General features: G+C 40.7%; 1 protein-coding gene across 2 annotated transcripts in view; it reads left to right on the forward strand.

Moving 5' to 3' along the window:
* The window catches only part of MYO3B (myosin IIIB), a 460,851-nt gene that overhangs the window by 27,597 nt on the left and 415,334 nt on the right, over window positions 1–17,920 (forward strand). For both annotated transcript variants that reach the window (XM_063712864.1, XM_063712865.1), the window contains exon 6: window positions 10,745–10,890. In XM_063712864.1, the coding sequence (XP_063568934.1) occupies window positions 10,745–10,890 (146 nt within the window). The remainder of the gene's footprint in view (window positions 1–10,744; window positions 10,891–17,920) is intronic.

Raw genomic sequence — 17,920 nt, forward strand, 5'->3', positions numbered from 1 at the left:
CATTGCCAGGGCTAGAGATGACAAATGAGATATTTTGCGTCAAAGGGCTGAGAAAGACATACAACACTATGGAGTTGAATTATTATTATTGTCATTATTACCATTTTGTTCCCTAAGCTCTACCTAATGGGTTTGGTTCCCAAATAAGAGCTAGCGTTTAGTGAGTGCTTACTATGTGTTAGGTGCTAAGTGAGTTGTGTGTATTAACTCATTTATAAATCTTACATTACCAAAAAGGGGGTGCTATTGCTAGTGCAATGTTTTAGAAGAAGTAGATGAGTCACAGAAAGTAACTGTTCTTGTCCTTGGACAAGTTATTAGGTGATGCCACCAGAATTTGAACCCAGATATTTGTCTCCAAAGTCCTTACTTTTAACCACTATACCACAGCAAATTATTTAATTGTGACAACCAGAGTACCAGATAAGTCGTGAATTGTTTTTTTCCCCCAATTCTTAACTTAGATGAGAATTATCCTTCCTAATATATGAAGGAAAATGTAATATTTCAATGTGATGCTAAAAGCCAGTGTAATTAATGCCCAAGAGAAGGAAACGGAAAAAATAAAATGAAGTTCTTTAGAAGTGAATTTAGGAGATTTACATTTTAGTCTTAGCTCTGCCACTCATTTTCTAAAAAATGATTGTGGTTCAGTTATTTTAATATGGCTTCAGTTTGAGTAAAAAAGCATAAATTTTAGGGTCAGATAGATCTGGGAGCAAATCATAGATACCTGCTACCCAGGAACCTCAGGCAAATTACTTAATATTTCTATTAAATTATTTTCTATCTATTAAATAACTATTAAAATATTTCTATTAAACTAGTAAAATGGGGAGAAGTTAAAAGAGGTAAAATGGGGAGAAAAAAACCTGCCTCAAAAGATAAAATGAAATAATGTACTGCAACTGTTCAGGATGGTGCCAGACACAATAGGGGCCTCTAACAATGGTGGCATATGTTACCCCTACCCCTACCTCTACCTCTGCTTAGCCTGTTCTCATCTGTAAAAAAGAAGAAATTGGCTTAGGTAGTCTTTGCCTTTTAAGGTCCTTTCTATTTTACAGGGAACGTTTGCTGTTTTTAGAGGGAAGACCCACTTTCAGTTCTCATATTCCATGGCTCTGATGTTCCACAAGCAATAAGGGTGGGATCTCACCAAGTTCCCAGTAAGAGTGAACTGATGATGACGGCATGGCTGCTAGGTTCCATTTTACCTGGCTCTGTTAAAAGACTGGAGATTCATGGGACCCTGTCTGCCGGTCATATCCCTGTGAGGAATGCAGGCTTTGGGAGCTCAGGAGAGTTAAATGAGAGGTTTAGAACTTCAGATCATTGGCTGAAAGACCTGCCTACCTTCTCCAGAAACATTCATCTCTGAGATTCCGTAACCTTTTGCTGTTCCCTAGTTCACCCCAGGCATTGTGTGTCAGGCTCAAAGAAACAGATTCCTTCTCTGGTTCTGAGGCTGGCCCTGGCCTGCTTACATTTGCAGAGTGGTTCTGTCTTCTAAGGCCCTGAGGCACAACCCAGATGCTCGGTGCTCCAGCAGGCAAAGGGCCCAAGGTGCGGGGGGTGGAAATGACTGGATGCAGCCCCAGGTTTTCACCTCAGCTCCAGCAATATAGTTCCCTCTCAGCTGGAGCTCTGTGGGGAGGTTGAGTCATGTGTCATATGTCAGTGTGGAGGCGGGAGGCCGGTTCTGGAGGAGGCGGTGATATGTTATCACCCTCTTCCTGGTGGGTCTAAATATAAGACCTTATCTGAGGGCTTTAGATCCCAGATGTGCAGAAGCATGTGAGGCCCAGAGCGGAGGCCTCACATCCCCTCTGAGTGCTGAGCGAGAAGTGCTAAGCCAGAAATGTCAAAGGAACAACTACCAGGAGCATTTGGAATTTTTAAGCCTGTCTTCACTCCTCTCCGGGGAGCTGAGAAGGGTCAAAGCATCTGCTGTTGCCCCTTCTCTTCATCCACCAAAGAGGAAAAGAGGAAAAACTGATTCTGTTACTGCAGGAACAGAAGTGTTTGCTGAAGGAATGTCAGAGTTGGCCTCAGCTCTTCCTGAGCTCTGGGTCCCAAATTACCCATGACTGACCTCCAGTCAGTGCCTCCACTGCCCTGTTCTGGGTACAGTCTCAGCCCATGAAAGAGAATTCCCACCCAAGCCAAACTCTACATTTGCTTCCTTGCCTGATGGCCACTGGGCCACCATGAGCGCAAACGGAGGAGAGCAGTCAGCATGAGGGATGGGACCTCAGAGGAGCCGTGAGTAGGATGAAATAGGAACAAGACAGACAGATGGACTAGTGTTTCTTGAGCTCTATTATGTCCCGGGCATTTCTCATACTTTTTTGCCAGGGGAAGTGGGGGGTACAGGGTCTTGCTCTGTCATCTAGGCTGGAGTACAGTGGTGTGATCTCGGCTCACTGTGACCTCCACCTCCAGGGCTCAAGCGATTCTTGTGCCTTAGCCTCTCTAGTAGCTGGGATTATAGGCATGCGCCACCACGCCCAGCTGATTTTTGTATTTTTAGTAGAGACAGGGTTCATCATGTTGCCCAGGCTGGTCTTGAACTCCTGGGCTCAATGATCCACCTGTTTTGGCCTCTCAAAGTGCTGAGATGACAGGCATGAGCCACAGTGCCCGGCCTCCCATTCCTTTTTTAATTTTAGAGAGCTAAACAGAATCGCTCTCTAACAGGAACATATGACATTCTCAAGGACATCCTTATTTGCATGGTGCTGTCAGCCTGGATGAGGACAGAAACCACAGATACTTGCTGATGAAGGGGTATGTCCAAGTGGGAACTTTCAGATACTCTGATTGATTTGCTTCCCTTCCTGTTTTTCAGATGTGTCATGAAGGAGAAAAACATTTTTTCCTCAATAGTTTCTGATTAGGTACTCATCCTTCAGTTCTATCCACTACTAGCTGTGGCCTTCAGCGCATATATCTCTTAACTTTCTGAATCTGTTTCCTGACTTGGTGTAATAATACGTGACCTGACAAGCTGTAAAATGGACTGAATTGTAGAGGTTCTCCTTGTCCTTAACATACTCTGGTGGAAATGGAGCACTAACTGGCAAAGGAAAGGGGCAGCAAGGGAGAGTGAAGGGACAGGGAAATGCGAGGCGGCAGGAAATCCATCCGCTTAATGCTTGCATGCTGTGCCTATGGGTTCATAGCGTAGACGTTACTGTGACTGCAGCTCTCTGAATATGGACTCTGTTTGGAAGTGGCTCAGCATTCTCCATAATTACAAGGATTCCCGAGAGATGCCTCACTCAGGAAGGTGGTAGGTAACCATGGAGTTTGCTCCTGCTTTCATCATGAACCAACAGTGTGATTTCAGACAAATCAACTGACTCTCCCCTCAGGCCCTCAGTTTTCCCTTCTGTAAAAAAGGGGGTTGAATGAGTGAAACTTAAAGGTCCTTTCATTGTCCATCTCTATATGAGGAAGCTCTGGAACAGGCAAGGACAGTGGGATTGCACTGGGTCTCCAAGCAAATGTGCTCCTTCACTTTTTGAGTACTAAGGACAAATACGAAATTTGGGCATGCTAGGAGTTCTGCAGATATCGGTCCTGAGTCTGAGAAGGGGACTTAACACACAAGTAAGAATAAATGATCGATTCCCAGGGCTTCAGGGAATTTAGGTGCAAAAATCAGTGTGTGGGCTGACCTCAAACCCAGAGTGAGTTCCCCTTCTACCCTCCTATGGTTCCTATGGTGGGAAACTGGTGCAGTGTAAGCGTGCTTTGTGTGCTTTTAATTTGAACCTGGCTTTATTTCTCTGTAGACGTAAGCTGAAACTTACAATCCCGGGAAAAAAGAGACCCATAGAACATCACATTATAATTAGAGACCTTCCTGAAGTTCATAAGAACAGTCTAATTTAAATTATTTCTGGCAATTTCATAGTGTACAAAATGTGGATTCAATCTTAGCCCTAGTTTTAGTTTTATGAAAGACCATCCCCCTGCCAAATACTTCAATTTCAGTTCATCTAGTCCATATTTCCTTTACCAAAAAAAAAAAAAGAACGAATCTCAAATATATCCTCCCTTGAAATTATGTATCATCTTACGTAAGAAACTTCATTTGTTTATTCAGTATCTCAGCTTATAACACTTTAAGATGTTCATTTGTAAAAGTGATAAAAATATTTGCCACTGTAGTATTTATACTGTAACTACAATTTCTGATTCCAGAGAAGTTCTGACTTAGAAATCTTTATGATCAATAACATTTATCAATTATGCTGCATGAATTGTGTAAGCAAAATTAAGAATCCTATTTGCCTTCCTACCTCTCAGCCCATCTTATTTGCCAGTCTATTGCCTGCATTTTTGGGCTCAAGGTCAGCCAAGGATTAATAGCTTTAGGTCTGTTTGCCTTGCCTCTTATTTAGCTGAATTTAGCTCTTGAGATAACAGCATTTTGCCTGTGTACTTGAATGAAATTTTAATCCTGACCTTTGGTTATAATTTTGGATTGCACGAATGATTCTAGTAAGGTGAGAAATCAGAACATAGAAGGCAAACCTAATTACATTTTTAATGACATTTAAAAATATTAGTGGAAAAATAAAGTAGTCTGAATAATACCTGTTGTTTAAGTTTGATAAATTATTTCTTATGACAGCAAAAATACTATAATACTATTTGCTTGAAAACATTGCTTAAAATTACATTATTGGAAGAAATTTCAGCCCAGCAGCTCTCTGATATAAAATTTGATAAATGGTTTAACTATGTTGTTAGAGAAACTAGGTTTTCCGAATCTAGAAGCTCATATATTGACTGTTTTTATCCCTTTCACGTATAGTATAATACAGATGATCTCTCTGGATAATGAAGATCTTGAGATGAGAAGCTGTAAGCTCAGATTCTTATACACCAAGTCTTTGTGCAAGAGAGGGTGGAACTCACCCCTATCTTGGTAACTTTATCAATAAGTCCTAGTTATGGATCATGATGGTCCGAGAAAGTGAAAGTACTCTACTCATGCCCTGTGCTTATAGTAGAAAGGGATATAGTTGTGAAGGGAATTTCATTTGTAAAACTGATTTAAAAAAATCTACCACTGGAATAGCTATACTGTGACTACAACTTCTGATTCCAGAGAAGTTCCATTTTAGAAAGCCTTATGTTCAATACCATTTATTGATTATACTACATGAATAATTATGCTTCATTCTTCTGGTATTAATCTCATGGAGACCTAGTTTTTTTTTTTTTTTTTTTTTTTTTTTTTTTTTTTTTTTTTTGAGACGGAGTCTTGCTCCGTTACCCAGGCTGGAGTGCAGTGGAATGATCTTGGCTCACTGCAACCTCTGCCTCCCGGGTTCAAGCAATTCTCCTGCCTCAGCCTCCTGAGTAGCTGGGATCACAGGCATGTGCCACCACGCTTGGCTAATTTTTTTTTTTTTTTTTTTTTGTATTTTTAGTAGAGACGGGGTTTCACCATGTTGGTCAGGCTGGTCTCTAACTCCTGACCTCGTGATCTGCCTACCTTGGCCTCCCAAAGTGCTGGGATTATAGGCGTGAGCCACCATATCCAGCCAGGGACCTAGTTATATAATCAAGACACCACCTTTAACCTGCCAACTTCTTGATAAAGAATCCCAGCAGTCAACAAATACTCCAGAAGAAAGAAACATGCCCTTGAAAATTAAGGCAAACTTTCCAATATTTATTTATATTTTCAAGACCAAAAAAACATAAAATTTGCTTCTTTTTATTATAGAAATAATCCATGCTCTCTATAGACACTTTAGAAAACACAAAAGATCTTAAAGAAGTAAGTAAATAAAATAATTATTACCTATATGTCAGTGATCCAGTGATATTTACTATTAACATTTTAGGGCCATAGTAAAAGCTGAATAACCAGCATTTTCATAAGCAGTGCTTCGGATGAGGCCCATGAAAAAGGGGTTGCTTGGTTTGCTTGCAAAGAAGAGGTACAGGGAGATAAAATATTTTGTCAAAGTCACCCAGTGAGAGGGTGGCAAAACCAAAACAAAGATGCCAGGCTCTGGGATTTTCTAGTATTAGTCAGAGGTGAAAGTCTCTTCGTGACCCAAGAGCTGCTGACAGTTGTTTTTCTCTGCCATTCTCTGGCTGGTGGCTAAGGAAAGGAACAGCCGTCTTCAACAGAACACAGCTGACCCTGCTCAAGGACAGACAAGGGGATGATATGTGTCAAAGCAGTTGTGGATGTGGTTTCATCCCATAGATTCCCACAGGAGAGGGGAGGTGTTCCCTGTGTGGGGTAGGAGGGAGTGACTGGGGGTAGATTTAAGGAGTCTGGATCTGTGAACTCCTTAGCCTGAAGAAGGCTAAAGAGAATTGCCTCAACAATTGAAGACAGATAATGACTAGCCTTTGCTCCAAAGACCTGTCAAGCTAAACCATTAGTGAAAACTTGTTTCTTGTTCTCAATCTTCTCCAGAAAGAAAAGTTTTTGGCAGCTAAGGTGGTAATGACCAACATTTGGGAGTCTCAAGCCCACTGCTAGGTAAAACAGCTATTGGCCTTGGGCACTAAAGATGCCAGTGGGTAGATATTGCTAGTAATCCAGGATTAGTGTTTTTCTTCTTCCTAAAATAAGCAGCAGTGTAGTCTAACTGTACCAGAAAAGCCATAAGTTTGCATTTCAAGGTAGGAACCCGGACATGCTCCATTAACCAGCTTCCAAACAATTGCTCTGTCGCTGAAGCTCATCTTCCTTAACAGAGGCATTATTACAGCAACCAGCATATTTTCATAGACCTTAACACCTTCTACAAAACATTGGCAACAAAATCCCCTCAAAGTTCCAGCCATCCTGTTCACATCTCAGAATAATGTACTGTTCACTCTAGCTCATTTGTATGGCAGTGTTAGCCTCTCAGTTTGAGATACTACCCAAAGATCACTTACTTGGAAGTCGCAAAGTCGTAGAATATTAGAGCTAGAAGGGGTGGTATAGGTTGTTTATTTCCACCTTACCACTTTATAGATAGAGGTCCTGAGAATATAAGTGATTTGTTTTCAGATGTGAAAAGGTGTGCATTTGGGGTCCTGGGCCTTTGTCAACACCATCTCATTTCTCTCCACTCCTTTAATGTGACTTACAGAACCTGGAAAACCTGGTCCCAAAGCAGTGCACTTACTTGCTATCGCCACTCTCCTTTCTTAATGGAGCATCCCAACAACTGATTCAGAGAGTTCTTTTTGAGGTCACCTTCTCCTGGGGGCAAGGGAAGAAAGACCATTCGACCATCCAAGCATCCTTAACTCAGCTCTATTTAACCTAGAGACAAGGAGAATGTTGAGCTAAAGAGAATGATAGTAGTGTTTTCTCTTAAAGAAATAGCTTCAGACTTTAATATTGGATTGATAGGGAATCCCATTCCAGGATGTTGACCTTCAGTTGCCATGCATCCTCTTAAGAGTGCTTCTTTAATTCTCATCGTATGTGTAACCTGCAGAAAGGGCTGTTTCCTACTGGTAAGGAGCAATCCTGAAGAGAGACCCCCAAAGAAGATGGAGTTGAAATGACAAAACCTCAGAACACCTGAGTGTAGTCAAAATATGAGTGCAGAAGCTGATAATTTTAACAATTTTAACCAACTATAACTTTTATTATAGATAGCACTTATATGGCAATGATTTGTTTAGTTATCTTTCTCCCTGCCTGGGTTCAAATTCTGGCCCTGACAATTACTAGCTATGTGATGCCAGGTAAGCTGTTTAACCATGCTATCCTCAGTTTCCACACCTGCATAAGTGATAATAGCACCTACTTTGCCAAATTATTATGAAGATTAAGTTCAGCGTGTATTTGACTTTCTCTTCCTAGGGCCTACTATCATGCCAGACTAATGAGTACTCAATAATTATTTGTGAATTATTTTATTAGCATAATTTTCAATAAACTTCCTTGGAAGGCTGAACTTTAATAATTTCTTTGTTACATGATGCACTAAAGAGAAGAATTAGGCCAAGATATGCTTTTCTATTAATCAGAATGAGCTGAAGATAATGTTTGTCTGTAAAGAGAAGTTGAAACCAGATACAAGTTTTGAATATTTCAGGATAACACTTGAGAAATGTTAGAATATCTCCATTTTCACATTTAGATATGTTCTTAGAGTTGCCTTTTGTGTCCCATCCAAGTTGGCTAGAAGCTGATTTGAGTTTCTTTGCAAAAGTTGTAGACTATGGGTACTAGATACTTTTTATTGTCTTGCTTAGCCAGCAGTGGTCTCCTTCTAAAATCTTAAGCATTTAGAGCCCATATCCTTTATTGGACATGTTAGTACACATTGTCTTACAGCATTTATAGTTGTCATGGTTTGTCATTTAATTATGATAGGTTCACCTTATATTTTGATTGGCCATAGCTCCTACTGGGGAAGGACAGAGTCTTATTTCTCTCTCCCTCACAGGCCCTATCACAGTGTCATGAATAACAGTGAACTATTTGTTGATTGATAGGTCTAAAATTATGTTTGTCTTACACTTTCGAAAGTGTCACTTCTGAAAGGAAAGGTGTTGAATAACCTTCTCTAGGGATCTTTAAAAATAATGTAGGTTCTCACCTGATTGGGGTGAGGAAAGGGAGGTCTTTGGGGGCAATGAAATGGCCTTTGGTTCTGAAATTGGAATTATTTGAACTTCAGTTTGAATGTACATTTGAAAATAACGTGTTAAAAGTATGACAGGATATTCTATTCAGAAGATGGGGCTGGGGCCAGGCCAAGGATGTGGATATATAGAAAATATTTTCCAGCTCAGAAGAGAAGAGTACAGGGCAATTACGAGAACAAGAGCACAGAGTTTAGAGCACATTTTGCACGGTTGGCGCATTTTGCCAGGCCTTACAAGTCCAATGCACTGTGTCTGGAAGAGAGCAGGAATACTAGTTTTCTATCACTGCCATAACAATACCACAAACTTAGTGGCTTAAAACACCCGTTTCTTAGTCTTAATCTGTTTCATGCTGCTATAACAGATTATCTGAGACTGGGTAATTTATAAAGAACAGAAATTTATTTTCTCACAGTTCTAGAGGCTGGGAAGCCTAAGGTCAAAGTGCTGGCATCTGGTGTGGGCCTTCATACTGCGTCCTCACATGGCAGAAGGCAGAAGGGAGCAAACCCAGTCTTGCAAGCCCTTTTCATGGTAGCATTAATCCATTCACAAGGGCAGAATTCTCATGACCTAACCACCTCCCGAAAGGATCCACCTTCCATTGGTTGCATTGGGGATTAAATTTCTAACACATGAATTTTGGGAGACATGTTCAGACCATGACAGTTATCTTACGATTCTCTAGATCAGAAGTCCAGTAGGAGTCTCAGCAGGCTAAAATACTCTTCTCCATTTAGAAGTGTCCCAGGCATCTGAGGCTTAATATATCCTAAATGGAGCTCCACTCTTCACCCCAAACCTGACCCTCCTACTGTCTTCCTCATCTTAGTAAATACGAATTCTATTCTGGTGGTTGCTCATGTCAAAAACTTTGGAGTTTTCCTTAGCTCTCCTTTCTTCTAAGCCCTGTTCAACAAATCCAGTTGACTCTACATTCAAAATTATATCTAGAATCTGATTATTTCTCACCATCTCACAATCTCTCATCTGGATCCCTGCAGTAACATATTTAACTGCTTTTGTTTCTTCTCCTCATAATCTATCCTCTGCACAGTAGCCAGAGTGATCTTGCTAAAACATAAGCTAGATCTGTCACTCCTCTGCTCACCACAGTCAGTTGTCCCATCTCATTTGGAATAAAAAAAGCTAAAGACATTATGATGGCCTAAGAGGGTGGCTCTATTACTCTGGTCTTCCTGTGCTCACCATTATAGGTGTTGCCCCCTCCCTCATGTTTTGGATCATCAGACATCGAAGTCTCCCCCCTGGCCATGGCCATGGGTCATCCTGGTGGCAGATTTTAGGTCAAATAGGAGTTCCTGGTCCTCCACATCCTCTGGCTCACTCCTGACTTCTCCTATCACCATTGTGATAGTCATCAGAGTCTGAGTGTAGGAGATGTTCTTGCCTGACTCAAAAAGTTGATAAAAACATTCCTCCACAGGGTTACAGACTCCTCAACCCAACGACAAGCCCAGGGTCATTTTCTGGTTCTGCTGCTCTTGTACCTAGTCAGGCCAAGTAACTGGAATGGCAGTTGTTTCTGTGATGCACACCATTGTTGGAGTTTGAGGAGGGGAAAGATGCTCTTAGAAAAAGGAAAGGGTGGAGTGGTGTCATTTCTACTTTATGTTAACCATGTGAGTCTTCCAACGTCTCTCTGCTTAGTTTGTTATACTCTTGGGGATTTCATGCATCTCAAAGTACACAAGCATCTTTGAGAACAATTGTTGCTTGTTATTGAATTCAGTAGCTGGTAATGAGGTGAAGGATGTAGACAAAGCCTTTCCTTAATGAATAGCAGGGTTGGGATGGTGTGGTATACACCCACTTCCTCCCCTTGCACTGTTCTTGCTACTTAGACGGTTCAATGCGTGCTTTTTAAAAACAAAACTGACACATTTTTAAAAGCTAATGAACATATAAGGTAATAAATTGGTTACACACAAATAAGGCCTAGAATATACACATCTTATTACTGGAATTCAATATCATCGTGGCCAAGAAAACTGAGAAGGGGGCTAAGATCAGCCCAGGGCCTTTTTAGGACATCTGATGTGGCAGTAGGGTTGATGTGTCATGTCCTACTTTTGTCTAATAGGTCATTGCCTGTGAGCAGCAGTATGACTCTTCCTATGACGCTCGCTGTGACGTCTGGTCCTTGGGGATCACAGCTATTGAACTGGGGGATGGAGACCCTCCCCTCTTTGACATGCATCCTGTGAAAACACTCTTTAAGATTCCAAGGTAAGACACAAGATGGCGCTCTTGACTCATTAGTTCTTTGTGAAAGCGTCTAGTTAGAGGGATAATAAATAGTTTGTAAGCAATTTCTCTCCAAACCTGACAAAGCCTGATTGTGAAATATATTTTCTTTGAAAAAGCAAGGGGGGTTGGGGGGATAGAGAAGAGGATGTTCCTGAAAGATAACATAGCCCAAGGAATAATAAGACCATGTTGGAACAATTGCATATTTTTAGCACTCAGCTTTTTCTGAGATACTCATTTTTTGTACTTTGCACGATAAGACTACGAATGGAATTGTGGATTAAGTAATCTGTCTAAATGCTAGTGTTTTCTTTTTAATTACATACTTTCTCTAGTATTCAGTGAAAACATATGTATATCATATTGCTGTATTCATTCAGACTAGCATTGAAATGTATCAGAAAATGTTACATCAGCGCTATATCTTACTCTCCATCCCTTAATTTCCGTCTCAGTGGAAAATTGTGCGGAAAGAGGTCTGTTTGGAGAGCATTTAAATGCAAGTATACTTTCTATTCTGTGTATTCATTAGGGGTTTGTACGAGAGGTTGGGTTGCCTTTCATTGGAATCGGGCTGATGTATGGCCAGCTCACGGCTCTAGTTACGGAAAATGAAGCTATCCAGGGACTCCTTCTCAACCAGGGTGCAGATTGAGAGATAATTTGTACCTTCCAAATGTCTCTTTCAAAGGAAGGCTCTGGGCAGGCTGGGAGCCATTTAACTGCCTTAACAATACAAGTGTTGACCTTTCCTTATCTGCACAATCACAGAGCTATCACAGCCTTTAAAAATTTCTCCTGATTGCAATTTGCATTTCTGATTAGGTCTATTTATATGCAGATGAGGCTCTCTGGTGTTCATCATCATAATGTTATCATTTTATACCTAATCCAGATGTGAACAACCACCAACCACTATTCCAAAAATGATTCCCACCCAAGCCAGAGTTAGTCTTTTTGCCTTTTTCGAATCACAAAAACAGGTCACAGTAATTAGAGGAGCAGACGAAGCACCTGGCTTTTTAAATTAATAGTCTGGTGAGCATTCAAAAGGATATAAGAATGCAGGAGCTACAAGCTGCATTGTGTATAGTAATAAGTCAGAAAATGGGAAGTGGTGTCTGGAATGATTTGTGTGTGTGCTTTGATTTTTTTACAAATGGTTTACCCCTCACCATTTATTTAATGTGGGAACATAATTTCCTGAATATCAGGATTAAGGTGTAGCTTCTTATTAGCAAAATAATATGTACTTTTGATAAGAGATCATCTATATTTTTTCCTTTCTTGTTATGTATTTGTATATAGACCAGGTGTTCAAAAATTTCTTAAGGTGATAAATGTGAGGCAGCAAAGAGTGTGTGTGCTGGGGGAGAGGGGGTGTGTATGTGTCTAAATAGACCCTTCCACTCCAGTGACTCCACTTAGCTTGCTTCTGTGCCCAGCCAAGCTTATGATCTCTAATAATCTCTATATTCTCTCACCACTCATCTCTTCCATCTTGGGAGAAGCCTCCAGATCTCCAGATGTGGGATACGAGTAACTAAGTCTCTACTGCCTGCCTCGGGACAGAGTGGATCCCAAGAATTGGGCAATTGTTAGAAAAGGATCCTTATCCCAACTTAGTTTAAGGCTTTGTTTCTCTCCTCCTAGTGTAACCTCCTGCCCTTTTAATGTCTCTTGGTTCCTGTGCAAATGATGAATCAGATTGAACTAGGCAATGTCAGCAATAATCAGTCAGCAGATTCTCAGTGTGATTATGTGTGCTCATGTGTGTTCAACACTTGCCGTTGTCACAACCTTAATGGCTGACTTGACATTCTTGGACAAGAATGATAAGAAGTTTTATTTTAAATCTCAGCATATTTACATACACTGTACAGCTTTTTTCTTCCCCAAACCAAGAAAAATATGTTGGGTTTATATTCACCAAGTTATTTACTTTAAAATTACTCTGTCAATTAGAATTGCACAGTTCTCTTTGAAGGGTTATGGATTGACCAAATGTGTGCATCCCGTGTCAGTGCTACTTAATTTCTAGTGCTAAAAATGTATCCTTTCCCCAGAAAAGCTCTTTGATGAAAAGTAGAGAAATTAAGCATTTATGTATTTTAAAAAGGCATTCAAATTATTTACCTGTGTGTTTCATTGGAATCGATTTCAGTTCAGTGCCTGTCTGTCTGTCTGTCTCTCTTTCTCTCTCTCTCTCTCCGCCCCCTCAGTGGAGAAAAGCAAATGAAAAATAATGACAAAAATCCTTTGAATCCATTTGGCTTCAGAATTAATTTTCTTTCTATTTGAATGTGACTATTTGAGTGTTTTGGAATTCTTGTCAGTGAAACAATGAAATCCTTTTCAGGATATGCTGGGATCCAGAATACTGCGTGTGGCTTCTTCCTCTGGCTTTCCTCACTGACCTTTTCCCGGAAACCCTTTCTTTATTGGAAATAAATTGAGTAAATTACCCAGTAAGGGAAGAAAATAAAACCTTGACGGAGTCAGGGAAGAAGTGACTTTCACAAGTTAAAGAAAGATTTATGAGTTAATGAAGTGTTGGTTACCTGTGAGCCTCAGATGTCAATAAAACAGGTAATTAGGAAGGTTCCCTGGGTACTGTCAGGAAATAGGAAGCAACTTGCCTTGATGTGGTTGATTTGCCTGTACATGGGTCTCCTTGCTTTTCCCTTTTCTTCCTTTATCCACCTTCTCCTTTCTCTTGACCTTCACATTAGAAGATCACACACAGGGTCATCGTGACCTGCTTTGAAATACTGCGTGACTCACAATCTTTCCCACTTTGCAAACGTACAGAAATTATCTGCTGATTGGCAGAGCATCCACTATTTGCTGAACCTGTCAGCATGTGTCATCTCGTCTAACGCCTTTGCTCCAAAAAAGTCACCCCTCTCTGACTGTCACTGCTCTGTCTGCTGCTATTTTTCCCCAGGAGTTATAAGAGAGCAAATGAATGAAAATCATTTCTCTCAACATCAGTGGATTCAACTGTCTCTCATGACTCTTTACTGAGCACTTCTTTCAAATTCCAAAGGCTTAAAAGGATCCTGAAGATGACCTGGATATATTTTTCCCTTAAAAAGAGATCCGTTTCATAGATATAATTGCAAGAATCAATAGAGTTAGTGGAAATATACAATTATGTTGGTCTCTTGACAAGCAGGTATCTTTCCTTAGCTTTGAGTCTTTGGCTAATGACCCCCTCGACTTCCATAGAGGGGAGTGAGGAAGGCTGTGGGCATCAGTGTGGGTGTGTTCACTGGTCAGTCACTGACAGCTGCATCATCTGCCCATTTATTTGGGGCCAGGTAGGAGCTGACTCTGTCCGTTGTCTCATCACACATTGAATATTTCCACTTTATTCCTTGTGGAAAAATGCAGAATGTTTTCAGGATTCTCAGCAGAAATGTCTTTGGCTGGAAGTGGACAGCACAGGCTGGCCTGAACATTCCAGTCCCTGAAGCTGGTGATTATCCCTTCCTAAACAGAATTTCCCAGCAGTACACAATTCAAAAAAAGGACAGCTCATGATCATCACCAATTTGCATTTCGGCTTGTTTCCCTCACTAAATCTAGGTTGTTCCAAAGTCACCTGGACCCAACTGTATTTGTTTCTTAGGGCTGCTACAGCAAATGGCCACAAACTTGGTGGATTAAAGCAACAGACATTTATTCTCTCAGAGTTCTGGAGGTCAGAAGCCCCAAATCAGCTGGTCAGCAGGGCCACACTCCCTTTGAAGACTCTAGGGAAGAATCTGTCTTTGCCTCTGCCAGCTTCTGGTGACTCCAGCTTTTCCTTGGCTTGTGGCAGTATGATTCCAGTCTCCGGCTTTGTCTTCACATGGCCGCCTTTCCCATGTCTTTGGGTCTTCTTTTCTGGTCTCATATAAGGACGTAGACTTAGGGCTTATCCTAATTCGGGATGATTTCATCTGGGGATCCTTGCCTTAATTACATCTGCAAAAATTCTTATTCCAAATGAGGTCACATTCTCAGGTTCTGAGTAGACATATCTTTTGGGGTTCACAATTTAACCCTTTATACCAACCAACTTTTATGTTTACCACATTCCCTGAGAAACTAATTTGGGGGCAAGATACAAGACAATTAGCTCAATGATCATGGAAAAATAATAGCTGCTAAGATCTGTCAAGTGCTAACTATGGGGTAGGTACATCGTTCTGTGTTTTAGAAATAGAAATGCATTTAATCCCCACAGCAGCTCTGTGACGTAAGTACTGTCACCACTCTTTTTTCCAGATGAGAAAACTCAAGGATGTTAGGCAGGCTTGCTTCCTCTGGTCATGTACCCAGGGAGGAAAAATGATTTGAATCTGAGAAGTTTGACTCTAAAGCCCACACGTTTTGCTACTACATTGAAAAGTTAAAGCCCTTCCTTAAATTATATTATGTGTTGATGAATTATATGTTGAGCACTGAGGGGACTGGGGTATATGGAAATGAATAGAAAGTGGTCCTGCCCTTTAAGAAGCTTACAGTCCAATATCTTTCCTTCTCCCAATTTTAAGCTGACATTATCAACCTGAAAGTTAGAATATTGTTAGCATCATAACTGAATCAGCCAAGAAACGGAAGAAGAGAAATCAAGAGTGTTGTCATAGGTGAACATAAGCTGTCTCTGGCTCATTGATTTATGACCCCCAAACCAGAAATCTCTTCTTTCTGCAAACTCCCCTTAAAGCAACTGCTTTTTAGTTCCTAATTTAGAACACTTAAGGCAAGTTTTTAAACTAAAGAATTGTGGAACACATGTTATATAAAAGTAGAAAAATACTTCAGGATATCATTATTCTCACCCAGAAGTTTCTGTCCCATCTCACCTTCCTTGCAAAGCTGTATCTCCCGTGTTAGGGCTATTTCTAGTATAGCCAACACCTTGTCCCCCTTTGCCTTTCTCTTATTTTTTCTCTTCCCTTCTATTTATTTGTTTATTTATTTATTTATTTATTTATTTTTAGCAGGAAGAGCTCATTCTTGGTCTTGAGGAAAATGGAAATCTGTTTCTGGCATGCTAAGTTGGAACACATTTTCTCATGAAAGCAGTATTTTCAATGGTTATTTAGGAGGAAGCAATAGAATAGCTGAAGTTCTCTACTTTGGATGCATTATTAGATTTTTGTGGCTAAATAGAGCTGTATGACCTAGTGTAAGGACTTAGGCTCTCTCTAGAGCTTTATACTTATGGAAAAAGAAAATGCTTTCCAAGTTCTAAACTACCAATTTACAAAAGCGCTTTGGAGCACAATCCACTGGGAACTTGGGAATGCCCTTGTCCTCTGCCCTAGGACACCTTAAACTTTGTTCGTCCAGACTCAGGCTTGGGTTGGGTGCTTGAGTTGCAGAGATGACAGAGTTTTTGCTGTCAAGGAGCACATCAGTTTACTGCATCCTCCTCATTTATCGGTAAAGGTGAAATGGAGAGAGTTTGGATAACAAAAAGGAGAAATCAGATTTTTGGGAACCCAGGGTCTGGATCCTTGTGGACTGCCTGGACGCTGTGGGTAGTGGGGCTCAGATGGGCAAGTCACTGCTTGAAATATTTGTGTGTCTATTTGAAGAGCTTCCTCAGGGACTCAGAGCCTACAATTGACTCTCATCCTGAAATAGGATCCTTGGGCTAAATTTTTATCTTACATAGGCATTTTGTTTTTTTTAAGATTCCTTTTGATTCTGACTTTCCTAATTCACAAACCAAATTGTTCCTATATGGGAAGCAGTAGTCCCTGCCTGCTCCTCAGCTGTGAGATGCAGAGGCAGCAGGGAGCCCTGAGTCACCAGTAATTGTCTCACTATTACAGAATTGTCACAGGACATTTTCCTTTAGGGCTGTGAAATATAAAGAAAAGAAATTAAAACTAAACTATTGTTGAAGTGTAATGAGTGAGGGATGGTGAGTGTTTAATGGCACAGTGAGGCTGGATTTGCCCTGGGGAGTGTTAGTTTCTCTTCACCAACCCAGGTCACTTAGCTATTGGCCTTTTGAGTAATGAATCCTCACAATCCAAGCTTCACTCATAAAGCAAGAAGTGCTAGAAGAATTAGCATTGTTTAGCATTTATTGAGTGCCTAATAGCAAAAAAAAAAAAAAAAAAAAGTTTAAAAATATTCCAATAGAAAAACAATTATCTTTTATGAATCTTTTTCTTTCTTTGAGAGATTTCTAATCCCATTTTTAATGGATTGCCTTCAGTATGTACCCTGTTCCAGATCCCCGGAATATCTTCTGGGCCCAGGACTTGACACTCCATTTCTGTGGGAACCTAGTAGCTGAAGGCATCTGACAGAAATGCCCCAGAAGGCTTTCACTCTGTGGAACACATTTCCAAATTATTTTTAAATTCGAGTTGAACAGCTGGGGTCGTTGAGTCCTATGTAGGTACTGCTTGCTGCCCCCTGCCTGAGTTCTGGCAGGCAGGGAGAATTTAGCTTTGCAAGGTTTCATTTGGGGATCAGGTGGCAAAGCAGGAGCATGCCTTCAGGGACTTTGGGTCCCCACCACTGCTGAGTAAGAAGCTCACCCTGAGAGACAGGCCAAAGGTGCGAGGGGTTGATTCACAGCGCTATCTGTGCCTTCTTCTCATTACCCTGGTTTCGTTATTTTGGCACCACTGACTGTGGCTAATTCCAACCCAGCTCCTAAATGATGGAGAGATGGGCAAAGAAGTAGGCAAGGAAACAGAGCTCAAAATTGTACTAGAGTTGAGGCACCCTAGTTTCCTCTCTATTCCAGAAAAAACTAAGGAATAAAGGTGAGGAAGAATTATAACTGCCTTTATATATAACTGCCTTTATATATATATATATATAACCCATAATATATTTGTATCTTTGGCCTTAAGTAAAATCTGTTGTGATATCTTAGTGGCTAAGATGGAAAAACATAGACTGGAGAATGGTGGTAGTGATGGAGTCACAACCCGGGAAAGATTGTGTTGAGGGACACTGGGTAATTGTGTCAATATGAACACACTGG

Source organism: Pongo abelii, chromosome 11, assembly GCF_028885655.2.
Source record: "Pongo abelii isolate AG06213 chromosome 11, NHGRI_mPonAbe1-v2.0_pri, whole genome shotgun sequence".
In the NCBI taxonomy this organism is placed as follows: Eukaryota; Metazoa; Chordata; class Mammalia; order Primates; family Hominidae; genus Pongo; species Pongo abelii.